This window comes from Canis lupus, chromosome 22 (genome assembly GCF_011100685.1).
Source record: "Canis lupus familiaris isolate Mischka breed German Shepherd chromosome 22, alternate assembly UU_Cfam_GSD_1.0, whole genome shotgun sequence".
Lineage (NCBI taxonomy): Eukaryota > Metazoa > Chordata > Mammalia > Carnivora > Canidae > Canis > Canis lupus.
The window spans coordinates 24,482,267-24,504,556 of record NC_049243.1 but is presented as its reverse complement, the minus strand read 5'-3'; the positions used below and the strand labels follow the sequence as shown (position 1 = coordinate 24,504,556).

General features: G+C 33.5%; 1 protein-coding gene across 1 annotated transcript in view; it reads left to right on the top strand.

The window, feature by feature from the left end:
* The window catches only part of KLHL1 (kelch like family member 1), a 370,435-nt gene that overhangs the window by 155,661 nt on the left and 192,484 nt on the right, over window positions 1-22,290 (top strand). Inside the window, exon 4 of the mRNA XM_038569718.1 lies at window positions 15,231-15,427. Coding sequence (XP_038425646.1) covers window positions 15,231-15,427 — 197 coding nt within the window. The remainder of the gene's footprint in view (window positions 1-15,230; window positions 15,428-22,290) is intronic.

The following is a 22,290-nucleotide window of genomic DNA, read 5'->3' as shown; positions in this document are numbered from 1 at the left end:
AAACCTGAGAAACACTACTTCTACTGTGGAGCCACCTTATTGATTGGAAGGTGGGAAGCACAGTGGTGAAAGAATTCACCCAAGGCAGAAGAAAGGAAATAGAGGTTTACTGGATTAGGAGAAGGAGGGGAAGGGGAGGACGATGGAGAGGGGAAGGAGGAGGGGAGGGGGAGGGGGACAGGGAGGGGAAGGGGAAGAAGAAGAAGAAAAGAAGAAGAAAGAAGAAGAAGAAGAAGAAGGCGACTCAGAGCATACACCTCCTCACTCCTCCGCCCCCTCATCCTCCCTCCTCCTCATCCGCCTCCTCCCTCCTCCTCCTCCTCCCTCCTTCTTCGTCTCCTTCCCTTCTCCTTCTCCCTCCTCCTTCTCCTTCGCCTTCTCCTTCTCCTTCCTCCCTCCTCCCCTCCTCCCGCCTCCTCCTCGCCTCCCTCCTCCTCTCCCCTAAGAGCAGCGTTTTGTTTACCTGAATACACTATTAAGGGAGTAGTGGACAGGACAGCAAGGGAAAGACTCTACATCTATTAAGTGATCAAAGTTGACATTAACAGTGGTAAGTCATGTTGATATAGTATGTGCATCCCAGTGTAATCATGATTAGGTGAATCCCAATTGAGGGACATTCTACAAAACACTTAACCGGAACTCCTCAGAATTATCAGTCATCCAAAATAAGGAAAGTCTGAAAAATTGTCACAACCAAGAGGATCCTAAGGGGACAAAAAGACTAAATGAAATATGATATCTTACATGGGATCCTGAAACAGAAAGGGGGCAACAGGTAAAAAATCCAAATAAATGAGAGTAAGTATGGACTTAATAATAATAAAAGTATTGGTTCATTAATTTAACATATGTATTTTACTAATGTAAAATGGTAATAACTAGGCAAAATGGGTAAATTATATGAGAAGTCTCTGTACTATGTTTACAAGTTTTCTGTAAATTTTAAGTATTTTAAGAAAAAACTATGAAAAAATGTCTATGATTTAATTAAACATTCATTTTTTTTTTACATTTTGTTTTGTTTCTAGTGTGGTAATGTTATTATTTCTTTCTTTCCACTGAAGATAGATAGATGGATAGATAGATAGATAGATAGATAGATAGATAGATAGATATAGGTAAATAATAGATAAATTTAATTTACCTAATGGATTTTATAGGCAATTTTTGCACCTAATAAAATAATTCTTTTTTTAAAGTAACTGATTTTATAAATAAAATATAGTTATATAGCACATTTGGTAATAGGATATCACTTTTCCATTAGTAATACAACAGTGTAAATTCAGTCTTCCATAATCTTTACTTTTTCCTCCCCAATCTATTTTACATATTTTCACTCCAAAACAGTATATGTAAGTATATTCTTTTCTAGAAAATCACTTTAAGTCTACTGATTTATGTTTGGAATACTCAGTAGTTTTAGCATTTACTTAAAGTGAGACTATACATATATGTAGCACACATTTGGAGGTATCCTATTCAAAAGGCATTCCCTTCTTATTGCCATAGTTGACTAATTCTATCGATCTAATTTGTATAGGGTCAATATTTCTTCACTAATTCACAAGAGACATATAGGAAGGGGGTAGTTTCTCTTTCAGGGGTATTTTCCTATCTGCATCTGAAGCTTGAAACTGTGGCAGCTAGAGGAAAACAAGGCGGTTGAGAAAATGGTTGCTTTCTGATGATGTGTTGAGCCTTTCAATTAATCATTTGTGGAGACAATCTTCATCTGCACTTGTCAACAGAGATAATAACTCTTTCCTTATTATTTAAGAAAATTTTCTCAGGGCTTTCCACTATCATAGTCATAGGTTCCTTAGGTATTCAAAGTTTCATGTAGGTAGCAAATATTCTTAAGCTAATTTTCTATGACACAGAAAGTAAAAATGTGTAGTATTTACCTATCCATATGTCTAAAGCCATTTATGAGTATTATGCCTTAAAAGTTAACTTGGAATGAATGTGTAGAACTAATATTTTTTCATTAATAGTATTCATGGCTTCTTTTTAGATTCAATTTTAAGTCAAATATTTGGCAGATTTTTGCCTTTTTACCATACAAGACTGTCACAGTAATAGCCATGTTTTATATAAAGAAAAAAAATATATAAAGAAAAATATCATGCATGAGGTAGCTCAATTTGTGTGCACTCAAGCTCAACACTCACTAATACTCCATTTGTGCCTTCTGACTTTTACAAATGATCTTTTCATTGGATATAGTTCAAGTTGGAAAAAATAGAATGTTTTAACTCTTTTGAAACAAATAATCCTTATATCTTCCAAATTTGCATCCATAGTTACCACAGGTACCTTGAAAAAATTAGTCTATAGATAACCTGTGAAAATTCAAAAAATTTTCTCCTTTTTCCTTTTTTTAACAAGAAAGGAAGGAGAAGTGCCCACTAAAATATGATCTAAATTATTATGAAGTATAATGGTAGATTCAATATTTGCATTTGGACTATTTGTTTTTATAAACAAATAACTTATACATCCTCTGGCTTATTACACTGACATAACATCTCTGAATTACTTTTCGAGTGTTGATCTGAGAAGGTAAAGATACTAACATGCACACACACACACCATTTTATATATTAGGTTTACATTTATAAGATAATTTTAACAATATGTTGATCAGGTATTTTAAAAGGTAATAGCATATATGAAATTGCCATAACTATAATATGTTCTATATATTGTAAACTCTAAGAAAAAATTAACGCATAAAACAATTTCTGTAAGTTATGATCTTTGTGATTTTGTTAGTAAAGTTTGAATTAAAGCCCTTGGAAAATATAGGTGTTAGTTCACCCAAATCATCTTTGCTGGCATTTAAGTACTCTTTTTAGAAGATTTATCGATGAATAATTGACATGGAATAAATTGCATATACATAAGGTGTACGATTTCATGTTTTGATACATATATATATACACATACCCCCATAAAACCCTTACCATTACCAGAGTAATGATATTCATCATCTGCTTTTCTGATTCCTCTTGTTGCCTCTCCTTGCTCCTACTCCATACTCAGATAGTGATGATCTATCTACATCATTAGTTGGGACATTTAAGAATTTTAATTAAGTTGGATCATAGAGTTTATTTTTTGTCTGGTTTCTTTCACTCAACATAATTACTTTGCACTTGGCATACTTAACCATAATGTTGCATATATCAATAGTTCTCTCCTTTTTTGAGTAGTATTCCATGGTAGCCACTCCCCACCCTGCCTGATTTGAAGTTTTGTTTTCAACAGTTTCAGCTACCCAAGCAGATGATCCTCCATCTGACATTTAGTCAGAAGGCTGGTAGTAAGGTAATGTTAGGTCACAATGCCTACCTCATTCATCTCACTTCATCTCACCCCATAGGCATTTTGTCATCATACATCATCCTAAAAAGATGAGTGAGTACAGAACAATAAATTATTTTAAGAGAGAGAGAGAGAGAGACAGCATTCACACAACCTTTATTACAGTATATTCTATCATCGGTTATTTTGTTAATCTTTTACCATGCCTGGTTTATACATTAAACTTCATTGTAGGTATGTCTGTATAGGAAGACAGAAAGAGAGTTAAGGATATCCATGGTTTCAGGCATCCCCTGAGGTCTTGGATCATATCTTCCACAGCTAAAGGGAACTACAGTACTACAATTTGTTCATCCGTTCACTTGTTAATGAACATTTGGGTGGTTTCCAGTGTTTGGCTGTTACAAAATAAAACTACTATAAAAATTCATGTACAAGGCTTTATATCAACATATTGTTTATTTTTCTTGGGTTAATACATAGGAGTGAAATGGCTGAGTCATTTGAGAAGTGAAATTGTAAAACTGTTTTCCAAAATGGATAGACCATTTCACATTTCCATCAGCCGTGTTAATGCATGTGTAGTGGTATTTCATTGTGTTTTAGCTTCTATTCTCCTAAATATTAATAATGTTGAGCATTTTTCATTCATGTATCTTCTTTTATGGAACATCTGTTTAGATCATTTGCCCATTAATTTTTTTTCTTGTTATTGAGTTTGAGAGTTCTTTATGTATTCTGGAGGCAAGTACTTTATCAGACATATGGTTTTGCAAACATTTTTTCCCGGGCTTGGTTCATCTTTTTTGTTCCTTTAATATTATCACTTGCAGTGATTTTAATGAAGTCCAATTTAACAATTTTTTGTGGATTATGTTTTTGATGTTTTATCTAGGACCTCTTTAACTTAATGTCACAAAAATTTTGTTTTCTTATAGAAGATGTATAGTTTTAGTTTTTACATTTAGGACTATGATCCCTTTTCAGTAATTTTTTATCTTTCATTAGCCTATCACATTTATTATTTTATATTCTGTAAGTTAGTTTTTCATGCATAACAGTTACTGGACCCCAAACGTTTTGCCTCAAATCTAATGTCTTAAAACAACAATCATTTATTTAGCTTATAAGTTTGTGGCTTGTCAATTGGCTGGACTTGGCTGAGAATTTTTTCTGGTGTTTTAGAACTAAGTTCAATCATGTATTGGTGCTCACTTGTCTGTCAGCATCTACCAGCAGGGCATCAGATTGATGAAACAGGCTTGCTCAGGCTTAACGACATAATGGTAGAAAGGTCTCAAACACAAGAGAAATGCTGCTATATCCTTCCTTGGCTTATGTTTTCCACCTTTCCTTTGCTCATGGTATTTCCCATAGTCAACCTAAGAGTTAGTATGTAAGAGTATTGCCAAAGAGCAAAAATATAAAGAAAGGAATGACTAACCTAAGAGTTAGTATGTAAGAGTATTGCCAAAGAGCAAAAATACAAAGAAAGGAATGACTAATGGTCATATTTGCATTTTACCTTACCTGCTCTATATTACCTGAAAGTCCTCTTGTGTACCCACTGCCCTCAATTTGGAAAAAAAAAAAAAAAAAGTTCCTCTAGAAGGGGATCTAAGTCTGCTTTCCAAAACTTGACTCAGGTTCTGATCAACAAGGATGTCAATCTTAGATCATATTTAACCTCTCCAAATAATAGTCATGTGTAATGCTAAATGTGAAGGGACATACAGTTTACCATATTATTATACAGCATTTCAAATTGATAAAAGTTACTGAGAATATTTTAGTGGACAACTGTGTATCTTTCTCCTAGCTTAAGGAATAAAATATGAATAAAATCAAAACTCTTTGTCATGAGGGACATATTTCTCCCTTATAAAGAATATGATCACTATCCTGATTTTGGGATTTATCATTGCCATATAGCTCTACATAGTTCATATATATTATATTTTATATTTCTACCTACACAAAATTGTTCAGTTAATATATATGTTAACTGCAAATTATTCCATATATATTTGTTCAAGTCCCCTTTTTCTCTAAACTTCATTGTTGTTAGATTAATCCATGTTGATAATGTAGATCTGATGCATTGATCACTGGAAGACTGCTCTTGTGTTCTATTTGCTTCATGGGATGCTAGGCTTTATGGGTGCTGTGTAGCTGGATATTGTAGTGAAGAGTATTATACATTGTGTTTATCTGTAATTTTTAAAGTGAACAGTTTTTTACTTGTTAAATTATTTAGAACTAGATAATCTGTTATTGTTAGTGGATTAGTCATCATGTCATGTCTTCAAATAAAAGCAATCTCCTATATAAACATAGATTATGATAATGAATAAATATCTAGAAACTAATTGTAAAACCTAAGGGCACACAGATTATTTTCATATACTTTACAGTTTTTGATTTCACACAAAGGTTTATGATTCACTTTTAATTAAGCTTTGTGTAAGGTGTGAGGCAGTATCTAAATTAAACCTTTTTGCATTCAGAAAGCCAATTGTTCCACTACCATTAGTTGTAGAGATTGCTTCTTCATTGATGTACCATTTTGAGTAAATCTTAAGATTGTATGAGGTTTGGATTAAAATACAAGTTTTTGAATTCCTGTATGAGTTTTTTCAATTTTGGAGTGAAGTCTTTTGGGTTTTCCACATGGAGTATCATGTAAATGAGAAGAATGAGATTTTGACTTCTTTGCCTATTCAGATGCAAAGAAGTCAAATTTTTTCTGATTGCTGAGGCTAAGACTTTTAGTATGATGTTTAACAATGAGTGGTGATAGTGGACATCCCTGTCATGTTCCTGACCTTAGGGGAAAAACTCTTAGTCTTTTCACCATTGAGAATGATATTCCCTGTGGACTTTTTGTACATGGTTTTTATGATATTGAGGTATGTTCCCTCTATCCCTACACTGTGAGGAGTTTTAATCAAGAAATCTTTCTGTACTTTTTCAAATGCTTTTTCTGCATCTATTGAGAGGATCATACGGTTTCTTCCTTTCTTTTATTAATGTGATGTGTCAAATTGATTTATATGCAATTGTTGAACCAACATTGCAGCCCAGGAGTAAATCTCACTCTGTTGTGGTGAATAATACTTTTAATGTACTGTTTGATTCTATTTGCTAGTATCTGGATGAGAATTTTGGCATCCATGTTCATCAGGGATATTAGTCTGTAAATCTCCTTTTTGGTAGGATCTTTGTCTGGCTTGGGGATCAAGATAATGCTGGCCTCATAGAAAGAGTTTGGAAGTTTTCCTTCTATTTTTTGAAACAGCTTCAGAAGAATAAGTATTATTTCTTCTTTAAATATTTGGTAGAATTCCCCTAGGAAGCTATCTAGCCCTGGACTCTTGTTTTTGGGAGATTTTTTATTACTGCTTCAACTTCTTTGCTGGTTATGAGTCTATTGAGTTTTTCTATTTCTTCTCGTTTCAGGTTTGATAGATTATACATCTCTAGGAATGCATCCATTTCTTCTAGATTGCCTAACTTGTTGGCACATAGTTGTTCATAATATGTTCTTATAATTGTTTGTATTTATTTGTTGCTGGCTGTGATCTTTCCTCTTTCATTCATGATTTTATTTATTTGGGTTCTTTTTCTTTTCTTTTTGATAAGTTTGGCCAGGGGTTTGTCAATCTTATTAATTCTTTCAAAGAACTCGCTCTTAGTTTCATTGATCTGTTCTATTATTTTGTTGTTGTTTCTATTGCACTTATTTCTACTTTAATCTTTATTAATTCTCTTCTCCTGGTGAGTTTAGGCTTTATTTGCTCTTCTTTTAGGTATAAGGTTAGGTTGTGTATTTGAGACCTTTTTTTTCCTTGAGAAAGGGTTGTATTGCTATGTACTTCACTCTTAGCACTGCCTATCCTGCACCCCAAAATTACTAGAACTCATACTGGAATTCAACAAAGTGGTAGGATATTAAATCAATACATAGAAATTATTTACATTTCTATACACTAATAATGAGACAGAAGAAAGAAAAATTAAAGAGCTGATACCATTAAAAATTGCACCAAAAACCATAAGAGACCTAGGAATAAATCTAAACAAAGAGGCAAAGATCTGTACTCAGAAAACTATAGAACATCATGAAAGAAATTGAAGAAGACACAAAGAAATGTAAAAACACTCCATGCTTATGGATTGGAAGAACAAATATTGTTTAAATTTTTATGCTTCTTAGAGAAATCTATAAATTTGATGCAGTCCCTGTCAAAATATCATCAACTTGGGACGCCTGGGTGGCTCAGTGATTCAGAATCTGCCTTCGGCTCAGGGCGTGATCCTGGAGTCCCAGGATCAAGTCCTACAACAGGTTCCCTGCGAGGAGCCTGCTTCTCCCTCTGCCTGTATCGCTGCCACTCTCTCTGGGTCACTAATGAATGGATAAATAAAATTTTAAAACAAAAACAAAATATCATCAACTTTTTTCACAGAGCCAGAACAAACAATCCTAAAATTTGTGTGGAACCAGAAAAGCCCTGGAATAGGCAAAGGAATGTTGAAAAAGAAAACCAAAGCTGGTGGCATCACAATTCTGAACTTCAAGCTCTATTACAAAGCTGTAATCATCAAGACAGTATGGTACTGGCACAGAAACATACATATAGGTCAATGGAACAGGATAGAGAACACAGAAATGGACCCTCAACTCTATGGTCAACTAATCTTTGACAAAGCAAGAAAGAATATCCAATGGAAAAAAGACAGTCTCTTCAACAAATGGTGTTGGGAAAATTAGACAGCCAATGCAGAAAAATGAAATTGGGCCATTTCCTCACACCATACACAAAAATAGATTCAAAATGGATAAAAGACCTAAATATGAAACAGGAATCCATCAAAATCCTAAAGAACACAGCAGCAACCTCTTTGACCTTGGCCACAGCAACTTCTTGCTAACCATATCTCCAAAGGCAGGAGAGACACAGACAAAAATGAACTATTAGGACTTCATCAACATAAAAACCTTCTGCATAGCAAAGGAAACAGTTAACAAAACCAAAAGACAACTGATGGAATGGGAGAAGATATTTGCAAATGTCTCATCAGATAAAGGGCTAGTATCCAAAATCTATGAAGAACTCATCAAACTCAACACCTAGAGAACAAATAATCCAGTCAAAAAATAGGTGGAAGATATGAATAGACATTTCTCCAAAGAAGACATGTAAATAGCCAATAGACACATGATAAAATGCTCAACATCACTCAGCATCAGGAAAATACAAATCAAAACCACAATGAGATACCAACTCACACCAGTAAAAAATGGCTAAAATTAACAAGTCAGGAAATGACAGATGTTGGCAAGGATGCAGAGGAAAGGGAACACTCATACACTGTTGGTGGGAATGCAAGCTGGTACAGCTACTCTGGAAAACAGCATAGAGGTTCCCCAGAAAGTTAAAAATAGAGCTACCCTACAACCCAACAATCATGCTACTGGGTATTTACCCCAAAGATACTTACCCTAATGTTCATAGCGGCAATGTCCACAATAGCCAAACTATAGAAAGAGCTCAGATGTCCATGGACAGATGAATGGATAAAGAAGATGTGGGAGCTATATCTATTTCTTAGCCATCAAAAATGAAATCTTGCCATTTGCAACAATGTGGATAGAGCTAGAGGGTATTACACTAAATGAAATAAGTCAATCAGAGAAAGACAATTATATGATCTCACTCATACGTGGAATTTAAGAAACAAAACAGAGGATCATAGGGGAAAAGAGGAAAAAATAAAACAGGGTAAAAAAATAAAATAAAAAAATAAAACAGGGTGAAATTAGAGAGGGAGACAAACCATAAGAAACTCTTAATCAAAGGAAACAAACTGAAGGTTGCTAGAGGGGAAGTGGGTGAGGGGTTGAGGTAACTAGGTAATGGACATTAGGAGGGCACATGATATATTGAGCACTGGGTATTACATAAGACTGAGGAATCACTGACTGGTACCTCTGAAATCAATAATATATGTTGTGTGATTGATTATAAATAAAAATTTTAAAAATAAAACACAAATTTTGCACATGGGTATCTCACTGTATCAGTACCATTTCTTCAAAGACTATCCTTTCTCAAAATGTCTAGTATCTTTGCAAAAACTAGTGATTTATATATGGGTAGTTCTAATTCTGCAGTCTATTTTTATCCATTGATCTGTCCATATTTAGATAAGTACCAATCAGTTTTAATTACTGTAGCCTTGTAATAGTTCTTAAAATCTGGTAGCATTGTTACTCCCACTTCGTTCTGTTTCAAAATTGTTTTGGTTATTCCAGTTCATTGCATTTGCATATGAATTTTAGAATCAGCTCTGTAATTTCTTCAAAAAGTCTACCGGAATTCTGAATATGATTATAATAAATCTGTAGATTAATTTGGGGGTGAATTGAGATATGAATGTTATATTTTTCAGTCCATAAGCACAGTATATCTTCAACTTTACCTACCACTCCAGCAACTCTAATTAGAATGCTGTGGTGGGACATCCCAAGTATATGCCTCCAGGTTCAGTGATTTACTTGGGTGGCTCAGAGGACTCAGCATATTGTCGTACCAATGGCTATGATTTGTTATGGCAAAGGGATTCAATGCACAGTCAGGGAAGGGAAACAGGTAAAGTCCCATAGAAACAAGGCACAAACTTCCAAAAGCTCCATTCCAAGTGGAATCACACAGGGCACACTTAATGTCCTCTTCAATGAGATGTGACAAAGCATGTGAATTGTTGCCAACCAGGGAGATTCATTAGAGACTCCATGCCCTGGGTTTTATCGGGGGCTGATCATATAGGCAGCCTCTGCTTAGCATGTACCAAAATTCAAGATGGAAAGGAAAACAGGTGTTCAGTATAAGCCATATTATTTTTACAAACACCTTTGATACAGTGAGCCATTTGTAATAGTTTATGGTAGGAACTCCTTTGAAATCTAAGATTTTAGACACCAGTCAAGGGCAAGTCTTGCAAGCAGGCCTTTTCAAAAATAGTAGGTGAGGGCTACTGTGTGATTTTTTTTCCTGCCTAAGTGCTGTTGAAAACAATTCGTTAAAATTAAAGGAAGTTATTCTCCCAATGTTCTGAAATCACAATAAAATGGAATCCATAAAAGCCATGCCATCTGCATTCATCTCTTTTATCTGATTTTCACAGGACTCATGCTAGGAAGTATATAACCATATTCTTGGCAATCTTACTAAAAATTTTTAGGTAAAATTCTTCCAAATGTCTTAAATCATGAAAATAATTTAAAGATATAAATGTTATCAGAAGTTGTTACACATGTGATCAATTACAAGTAACAATAGATTTTAAGGTATTCATATTACCTCCTTTATATTTCATATTTTTATTCATATAAGTTATAGGTACACATTTAATATAATCATTTAAAATCTATCAAATACAAGTTTCTATAACATGAAGAATACTTCATTCTGGTGCTGACTATAATATCCATAAACCTTAAAAAAATATATATAGCTGCACTGACATATTTTAAATCATTTGAGCTTGTGTGAATCCTTCAGCTTTAGATGAATATATTGTTTGGCATTATTATTGAATGATAGTGTGAAATATAAACACTTCCAAAAATAGTATTGGCAAATGTCTCCTCTGCTGAATTGACCTATGATACTCAATGTTCTACTAGTTGGTAATATCCGAATAATAAGATTCTTGTGCATTTATTGAAATCTTGTAAGTTTAAAAATAACTATTTTAACTTTTATTATTGACAATGTCCCTCTTTTATATTAAAGCTAAACTTTAGGTAAATTTAATTATAAATTAAAATATTAAAGAAGTATTTTAGTTTGCTCTCAGACACTGTTCCTTTCTAATTTATTGTTTCCATTTTACCTGCTTTTTTCTTTCTTCATTAAATCCCTTGCTATACTTGAAAGTATGTTTTAGATTCCTTTGCTGTCTTATTCTATCAGTGACACTCATAAATAAAACATAATACTCTTTAACTATTAAACATGTTAAGTTATAAGTGAAATGTCATTTTTGAAAGCAAAGTTATCCCTCACCCAACAGATTACTTACTAATTATAATAGAAAAAAATCTTTAAAATGAAGAAATCTAGAAGACATTGCCTTAAACAGGGTACCGAACTTAACACATCAACCAGGAGACATACTTGCATCATGAACTTCCCCATGTAAGGTATTGAAAAAGGTGTAATATCACCTTTATGGTGTCCCTGCCAGAAAAGGTTTCAGCCAAATGTAATCATGAGGAAATAATATGACTAACCCAATCTGGGGAATTATAAAAAAAACAACTAGTCTGGACTTTTCACTAATATTAATGTCATGAATGACAACATGGCTGAGGAACAGTTATAAATTAAAGGAGAATAAAGGGACATAACACATAAATATAATGTGAATCTTGATTAGAGCCTGAATCTAAAAATAAAATCTATAGGGTTGCCTGGGTTGCTCAGTGGTTAGTGTCTGCCTTCTGCTCAGGGCATGATCCTGGTAGTCCTGGGATCAAGTCCTACAGCGGGCTCCCTGCAGGGAGCTTACTTCTCCCTCTGCTTGTGTTTCTGCCTCTCTCTCTGTCTCTCATGAATAAATAAATAAAATCCTAAAAAATAAATAAAATAAATAAATAAAAATAAAATTTATAAAGCATATTATTTGGACATTTGAGGAAATTTGCATCATAGCAAATTCTATTGTATCAATTTCATAAATGTAAAAGTTATATTGTAGCTATGTAGGAGAACCTTTGTTTTTAGAAGCAGATGGTGAAGTATTTAAGGGTGAAATATAATGTTTGGAATAATCCAATAACACAGCAGCTATAGCATAAATACACACAGAGAGAGAAAGATATGGCAAATGTTAACACTTGGTGAAGCTACATAAAGAGTATATGGATGTTTATTGTAGTAGTCCTGCAAATTACTATAGGTTAAAGAAATCCAGAATACAAACTTTGTGTGGAAAAAAAAAAAAGGCATTCTGCTTATAAAGACAACTTTTCTAACATGCTATAGAAATACTACTGATGGGGGTGATGCCTGGGTGGCTAAGAGGTTGAGCATCTGCCTTCCGTTCAGGTCATGATCCGTGGGTGCTGGGATCAAGTCCAGCATCGGGCTTCCTGCAGGGAGCCTGCTTCTCCCTCTGCCTATGTCTCTGCCTCTCTTTCTGTGTGTCTCATGAATAAATAAATAAATAAATAAAAATTTGTAAAAATACTACTGATGAAAAAAGGAAAAATCTGAAAAAAATTGTAGCAGTATTATAAAGTAGAAAATATATTCCAACTAGCAAGGATACATTTGTAAATTTCAATTAGATGATAACATATTAATAATTAAAGTTAATCAATTATTTTTTTTCCTATGGTCTTACATACAAGTTCCAAATTTGGTGTAGCCTGTCTTCTAAGTGCAGCAATGAATTAAAATATCCTTTTTTTTTTTTTTAGGGACTGATCACCATCTTTGACTATTAGAGGTTGCAATGTATATCTTAATGAGGCAAAAGGTAAAAGAAATACATAAATAAAACTTGTTTGGATAATTCAAACCTCAGTCAAAATTTAGAATATTCAGAGAGGATAATAAAACAACATTATTTTCTCTGAAAGATTCTAAAATTCTCAAAATTTTGCTATTAAATAGAGAACACAGATACTTACTTTTAGGTAATGATAGTAAAACTGAATGTTGCAAAGTTATGAAAAGATAAAACAGTAGAAATGAAATAAATACATAATCAAAGAAAAAGAATGATATTATTAAAACTCAGGAATAAAAACTGATGTTTATGAATTAATTAAGAACTCTGTGAAATGCGCAATTCCCATGGGTAAAATATCTTTTTTTTAATTTAAAAAATTTTTTTCCATGGGTAGAATTTCTACAATTAAGTTATTTAAATTTTTAGTAAGTCAGGTGCCTGGGTAGCTCGGTGGTTGAGTGTCTGCCTTTGGCTCAGGTGGTGATCCTGGGGTCCTAGAATCAAGTCCCATATCAGGCTCCCTGCAGAGAGGCTGCTTCTACCTCTGCCTTTGTCTCTGCCTTTCTGTGTCTTTCATGAATAAATAAATAAAATATTGAAAAAAATTTTTAGTAAGTCAGAGTTAGACAGCATATTAGATATACCAAAAAAAGTATCTATGAATGTAAAGGTAGATATGAAAATATAAATTTGAGTATAAATAATTTTCATGGAGAGAACTTCTAGAAGTAAAAATGAAACATTTTTAAAGTTTAACATATCAGGTTTAAACACACTGTTAAATATGTTGGAAAGAGAATTAGTTAATAAAATACATAATGAAATCACAGATATGGAAGAGAGAATGATATGATCCAATACATAGGCCTTGATAATAGTCTCTAAGAGAAAATTGAAGAAGCAAAAGTAACGAGCAAGAACCATTTCAGTAAAAATAGACAATACTTTTCTAGAATTTCATATTTAGCAAGGCCAATAATTTCTGAGTAAATTTAATAAAAGTAATTTTCTAAAAAACTCATGTCCAGTACCATCACTCTATATTATGCATTAATAAACTCAAAAGAATTGATTTGCTGAAATGATTAGACAATAGACCAGAGAAATAGGTTAATTTAAAAAATAAGAATGGTAGAAGGCAAAAATAAACAATCTATGGTATGAAAATTTTCCAAACATTATAGATACACACTAATTACAATAAAATTAAAACCACACACTTTAGAGTAGATTGGACTGCAAGAATCAATAGAACTAGTAAGCCAAGAAAACTAAAATATATTTCAGTACTTGAGTTTATTATTTGAGTATTATTGGTTTAAATATTGATTATTATTATTTGGAACTAGTAGTTCTTGGTGTAGATTCAGGCTCCTTGCTCCTTGTGCATCCTTCATCCACCAGGGTTTTATGTCATCTTTGCTGGTAGAAGAGAAAGAGAGATTGGATGAAGTACACTCATATCATAAATGCCCTGGTGTAGTAGTAACACACATCCTTTTACTCATAGTCCACTGACATGTCATGACATTAACATGTGGCCTCTCCCTGTGTTCAGGAAAATGAGCAAAGTTATTTCCAGTGAAAAGTAGCAGCCTGTGCCACAAAAACTAAGATGGAATAAGCCATTTCTGTGACTTAGAAATACTAAGTACTGAGTGATGCATAGAAAATCTGAATGGGCAATAAAGCTATTAAAGATGTGTTGAATTGCTAAATAAAACCTACCCTCCCTCAAATAATTAAGTACGGAAGCTTCACAGGAATGATTTGCAAACATTTGAAAATAGCACCACTCATTAATAAATTACCTGAGTAGTTAGATAAAAGAGGAAACACTGAAGAGCTCATTTTTTGAGGTTAAGATAACTGACAAAAAAAGAAAAATTATAGAAAATTAAAATCATGGCTACAAGGAGTTAAATACAATATTAGCAATCTAAATTTACCTATTATATATATATATAATACATATATATTCGTTATGCACACATAGGTGTTTCATATAAATATACACATGAACATATTGTCAGAAACTTCATGAACTCTTGCTCTCTTAAGTCTATAGACATGTTTTGTGAAACTTGCTTGTCCCTATTTTTTTTTCTTAATTCACAAAAAAAGGAACAACCATCATTTCTGCTGAAGTAGACTCACATATTTAGTACGTCTTAGAGGATTTTGAACAGTACATGAAGAAATGCAAGATGCCAAAAGGAGTTGCTGGCCTTTAATGAATAATATTTATCTTGATTATGGATCTAGGTTCAGGTCATTTTTAGCAGATTGACCTAACATTTGGAGTGAGACAGTGATACCCATTATTGGTTTTAAACAGAGTTTCATAATTCTCTTCACCCAATGTTTAGGTTGCTTGGAATTAAAGGAAGACACCATTGAAAACCTTCTTGCTGCAGCATGCCTCCTTCAGCTCCCTCAAGTGGTGGAAGTGTGCTGCCATTTCCTCATGAAGCTCTTGCACCCATCGAACTGTCTGGGGATCCGTGCTTTCGCAGATGCTCAGGGGTGCATTGAGCTGATGAAGGTGGCCCACAGCTACACAATGGTAAGGAGATTTCATATTTTAATCACAGAGGCAGAGCTATATCAGCAGAGGTTAAAACAATTGCTGTCATTGTGTTGAATTAATTTTTATGTTTAAAATAAGTTCTATAGGCTTGGTACATTTCTATTAGTAATTTGTAATATCAAAGTAAAAAAAAAAACTTATTCATCATGGACCTTATATCTACATTTCCTATAAATTGTAAACAAAACCATAAAGCAATTACAGATGATTTAAGATTTTAGTTGTTTAAATGAACCTCTCTTATTTGCTGCTGGCACACTTATCTTTTTTATATCTATTTGCACAGCTGCTCTTTGTTTTTCTTCCTTTTCTTTCTAGTAAAGAGCTATAGGTCTGTACCACAAAAACAAACAAAAAACCCACAGCTTTTCTTTTGCTGTTTTCTTATAACCTTTATACTATGAAATAAGTTGTATCAACCAAAATTCAATGTTGAAGTCTTATTCACAATGGGATGTATGTGGAGATGGGGCTTTGGCTGTAATTAAGTTTGGATGAGGCCTTGAGGGTGGGTCCCTCATGATAAGATCAGTGCCCCTAGAAGGAGAGATACCAGGGAGTTTGCCTTTTCTCTCTCTCCACCTGTGAGGACACAGTGAGAAGGTGACAATCTGCAAGCCAGGAAGAGAGAGCCTTCACCAGGGACTCCAGTCAGTCTACACCTTCATTTTAGATTTCCCAATCTCCTGAATATGGGAGAAAAAAAAACCCGTTCCATAAGCTACCCAGTCAGCAGTGTCCTGTTATAGCAGCCTGAGCTAACAAATACATTTTCAACATAGCACATTATGTTTGGTATGGCTTTGCTTATATGATATGCGGAAGAAAAAAATCATACTTGCAGTATATGCTATAAAGTATTTATTTATATAGTAAATATGGATTTCAGAACTTCTGGTAACTTCTATAGCAAATGAAAATATTTAGATGTACAAACCAACTAATCTACTTTTTTAAAAAATAACTTTGACTTTCTGTACCATTTTAATGTTGGGTTCAAACTGAGTTAATATCACCCAGGAAATACTCCTGAAATAATTTAAACCTATTTATGTTTTTTCTTTGATTTTTTTCTATATATAAATAAGTATTTTAACAACTTTATGGAGATAGCAAAAATCATTTGAATTGTGCACTTTAAAAGTGTGAACTTTGTGGTATGGGCTTCTTTTTCATGTTGCCTCCTTTCTAGAAGAGAATAATCAGTTATAACAATTCATATCCTAACATTTCATACCTTAGAAATAATTATCCTAAAAGCAATTTAATCTAGTTGCTAGCTTATAGTAAGCTCTATGCAAAATGCTAGCCATTTTTCTTATTTTCATTATTAATATTATTAATGATTTGATTGTTATCATCAAAACAACCAATTGTAAAATATAGAACTTTCCCTTTCCAATTCAAGGGAAGAATTTATATGTGATAAATCTCATTAAGCTTTATAGTTGCTACTTATTAAAAAGCTCTTAAGATTCAACATCTTTTCAAATCACTAATGACTGTCAGCCACTTATAAGTCTTCTGATTGTTATTCTTATACAGAATTTCAATATTATTTAATTTTTCTTCTTTAATCCTTTAAGCTGATTAGTAAATTAAATGAAAATATACAAAAAAAGGAGGAAGACACATACTTTGTAACACTATTGTCAAATTTTTCCTTTGAAATATTTCATGACAAGGTATAGTACCACTACTGAAATTGTGTGAACCATATAAAATCAATGTAACCAAACACTTCATCAACCAAAATATCAAAGTCCAACTGCAGTCATTTAATTATGCACATTTCATTACAATTAGGAGTTCCTGGCTTAGCTAAGCCAAAGAACAATATGCTTCCATATCCAGAGGGATAATGGTCCCTTCTGGTCTAGTTTGAAATTATTAATTTAGTAATAAAGATGTTTTTCGTGCAGCTGCTTGGACTGCTCTGCAATTTATCACACAATAATAGTGATTTTTTTCTTTAGACATTTTAAAATATATGCTCTATAGTAAAATATATTTAAAACTAAAATGGAGAAGACTTGATATGCTCAACATTCTAAACAACTCTATCTTAATTTATTTTTGAAACTACGAATGGATTATATGTGGTGTCACATCTGTTGAAATTTAAGTGATTTCAAGTTATTTTGGAAACATGAAGCTCCAATATTCTCCAGATGCTCATGGCTTATCATTTTAGTGAAGAAAATTTACTGGCCAGTTATCTTCCTACATCACTATTTTCTCTCAGTTCTAACACCTTTAAATGAGTGTTTTGCATCTGATGTTATAATTTGTCATCACATCTTTGCTTCTGATCCTTCTTTGATCACTCATATGTCCTCATCTAATCTATTCAATTTGTGCTTTGAAAGCAAATCTATTATTATTTATTTTCTTTTTAACTGTTTTAATATAGCACAGCATTTCAGTTTTCCTGGTATGTCTGAGGCTAAGTTCTTTATTGGCTCTTATTATGTATTTGTTTATTTTATTAGTAACATTTTTTTCTAATTTTCAATTTCCTTGCTAAAATATTTAGATATGAATTTGACCTTGAATGTCCACATCTTACCTTGCTGGCTATCTGCCTCTGCTATTCATATTCCTTGCTAACTTTCCTTTGGAAATTTCACCCAGTTATTTGGCTTCAGCTATTGATTTTGTGTGGATAAATCCAAAATCTATTCAGGAAGGTGACCCAACTTGGCAGTGGTTCATGTGCAAAATACTGGAAAATTTTGAATGCAAGCTCAGTATTAGGCAGAAATGTGAAACTAATTCTAAAACGTTAATTTAAACTTTGGCTGCATGAATATGCAGACAGCAACACAATAATTGAAGGAAATAGCTCCCCTCTATTATTAGTCAGATTTCACTATGAGACCTATGCTTAAATTTGGACGTCATATTTTAAAAGCATTAGAGAGTGACAAATAGAAAGATGAAATTAACAAGAATAGTAAATATTCTATAATTATGTCATATGAAGGGATGTTGAAAGACATTTGGGTGCTTGTAGCTGGATAATATTAGGGCATGAAAACAACTGTCTTCACAAGTATGTAAGAATAGATTTATGTCTAAAATGGTGTGTTAATGTTCCTCATTCTGTTTTTCATTTTAGTAATCTGTCAAATTAAATGTTATATGAAAGAATGATATTAAGGTTGATTTGCTTTGTGTGAAGATGAATGTAAAGTCCAGTTGTCTACTTCAGTCATCTGATCTTTCTTTCTCCACTGGATTCTCCATTTCCACTATTCATCACTGCCACTTCCTTCCAAGCTCATCTGGACTTTTCTGTAGACTCCTGGAACTGCATTTCCCAGAAATACTCTCTCCATTTGGTTCTGGGTTAAACTTTGCCAATGATAGGTATCCATGTAAGATATGGAAGGTGGAAGAGGTGCAAGATACAACTTCATAAGCAGTTGAAAGCAGAAAAAAATGGGAAATTGAAATAACTTCTCAACCCTTTGAAAGAGGTTTACTTCACTGCTGTAGACTGAGACTTCTGGAAGTTCTTGATTGGAGTGCCTTTGCTGAGTCCTTATGAGGACAGTTCACATAGAACTGAAAGTCAAGACCATTAACATAAAGTTCCTGACCTGTACTTGCACCACTCTGTCAATTCACTATCTACAATCTTTTTTACATTGAACATAGATTAGCTTGTTTTCCTTTAAAGAGCAGAGTCACACTCCAAATTTGGAAAATTCTAAAACTCTGCTTAAATCTTTAGTCTTATCATCCACCTCTCTTCCTTTCTGCCCCACTACCCCATCATACTTGAATTCCCTAAACAGAATAAGCTCCTTCCCACCTCAGATCATTGGCTCATTATGAACATTCCTTAGCCAATTAAAGATATTTTGATATGCATACTCTTCCACACTTAGCTTCTAGACCCCTCCCTGGGAATTTTTCCTCAAAAATAAATGAAATTGCCTTCACCTCTCCTAAGCATGTGCTGTGAATTCCCTTCACTTATACTTCACTCATGATATTTCTCTTGTCTGGAATCTCCAGTATCTAATTCTAAATAACCCCTTGGCTTCTAATTTTAGTTCATCCATGCCTAAGAAATATCTTAAAACTTTTCATGGTATTCTTTCTCTCCTTCGAAATTTTAGAATTCCTTTATTTAGGATCATGTGACATCATCATAAACTTCCTTATATAGTTAATTATCTTTTTATGTCTTCGTGACTGGTCTTCACAATTCTATTGCAGAACCCTTTATGAAAGAATACTTATTCTCTGTGGAAATGTATTGTGTCCTGATGAAATATCTAGAACATTGTAATATATTCATATATTTCCTTTGGATAGTCTTTTAGGGTTGTAACTTTTAGCACTCAGCACTCACGAATTCAGCGATTCTAGAAGACTGCACATGGTTTCTTCTAAGTTTCTTTTAAATCTCATTTCTTATCATTATTTTCTCTATTCACATAGTTCTGGTCACATATATCTTACTGCTTTTTGACTACACCATGCATCTTATCTAATGACCTTTGTGTTTGCTCTTTTTTCCCTCTGCCAGAAACACTCTACGACCAAATAGTTATATCCCTTTCTCTTCTGCCTCAATCAGATGTCTGCTCAGATGTCAACTTCCACAGAGTTCTCATCTCTGAATATTCTTTTTTATAAATATTTATTTATTTGAGAGAGAGAGAGAGTGCCAGAAGTGCCAGAGGGAGAGGGAGAGAATGGCAGGCAGATGCCTTGCTGAGCATAGAGCCCAACTCAGGCCACAGGCCTGATTTCATGACCCTAAGATCATGACCTGAGCTGAAATCAAGAGTTGGGTGCTTAAATGACTGAATCACCTGGGAATCCCTCATCTCTGAGTATTCTATATAAAGTGGTACTGCTTCCAAAAGTGTATACTTTTACACTGTTTTATATCCTTTAGAATACTTATTAGTTTCTGGGTTTATATTTTTGATTTTGTTATTGTTTTGTTGATTTCTCCTCTACCATTACTGTGGTAGCTTGTTGGTAGCATTTCTTTAAACTTCTATACCTTAAGTGCATAGCATTTATTGTTGAGTGAATGAGCAAAAGAGTGAGTGACTGTTGAATACTCTGTACCAGGAACTATAGTAGGTGGTACTGGAAATACAATGGTGATCAAAATAGACAGATTGTCCTTGGAATAAAGATGAATATGTTGGATGCAAAAAAATCATTATTATAGATGACAATTATATATATGCATATATATTTGCATATATGTATTTATATGGCAACTGCTATAAAGGACAATACAATGATGCTATGGAAGAGTAAAATAGAGAAAACCTCTTTAACAAGGAATGCTTTACACTGAGTTGTAAAGGATGAGTCAGAATTCATCAGATGATGAGTTGGCTAAGGAATGTTCATAATGAGCCAATGATCTGAGGTGGGAAGGAGCTTATTCTGTTTAGGGAAGGAATGTTCATAATGAGCCAATGATCTGAGGTGGGAAGGAGCTTATTCTGTTTAGGGAATTCAAGTGTGATGGGATAGTGGGGCAGAAAGGAAGAGAGGTGGATGATAAGACTAGAGATTTAAGCAGAGCCAATTTTCCAAAGTTCTTGAGAATTTTTTAAGGATTCAGGTTTTTATATTGAGTATATTGTTGTATCTTTGAAAGTTTTTGAGCAAATAAAAACCAAGATTTAATTTAAAGACTAGTTGTTGAACTGCCATGAAGAGGAGGCAAGAAGAGAGATCCAGAATAAAGGTTGGCACTTCACTAGAGGTCTATATGTATTTTGGGTGAATAAGAAAGGAAAAGGGAAACTGAGGTAACTCTAACTTCTGCCATTGTGTTTAATAGCAATGCTTTTCACTACTGGTGGTAGAGGTATACAAGCTAAGTGTATATAGTATATATCAGGCATTGTTCTAGGTATCAAACATACTTATTTAAATTAATCCTTTCAAAACTCCAACAACGTATGCATAATACCCATTCTAAAAATGATAAAACTAAGACTCAGAGATGTTCAATAATTTACTGAAGAACAATAACAAGAACATGATGGAATGAGGATTTAAGCCTAGTGCTGTCTTACTAAAAATCAGGTGTTCTATCTATTATGCTTATGATTATACAGTGATTACATTTTATCTATTATACCAAATCAGATTTCTGATGTCCAGGACACTTCAAAACATGCATTACTTCAGACAAATGGATTTTATAAACCTAAAACATAGATGAGAGCACAGAACTCCATGAATATTTTGCTCCTCAGTTTTTGTTTTTATTTTGTTTTGTTTTCATTTCCCTGTTCAGTTCACTCTCATTTCTGCCCAGCTACCAGCATGGCGTGCAGCATTTCACGATGTTTATGCTAGAGGCAGAAGCTTGGCAGTAGGACTAATCAGAGGCTCCCATGCTCAATCAGTAGCTTTGAAAGGTGAAGGTCTCAGAACTGGAGCAGAAAGCCTCCCCACATCCAGGTGAGAGTAGCTACGCTGTTAGCCTGGTACCCTAAAAATCCTATACATCATTCACTTGTCCTTCAGAGCCATTATAGCAATGCCGGAGAAAAAGAAAACTTCATATGATTTCTGTACATAGTTTTGGAATATCTGACATTTCTTATGGTTCCTAGCTAGCAGCATGCTCTTTTCTATCTTTACTAATAACCCTTCCAATCACCCATAAATTAGAGTTTGCTTTGGGAGAATACACAGAATTTAATTGCTTTGCTTTTCTAAGTCATTAAAACAAGGTTCCCTTCATTTATAGTTTTCACAGCACTATTATGTGATAATTAGAAAAAAAATTGTGTTGAATGTTATCTTCTCTTATGATAATTCATTCCTTCCTGTTACTA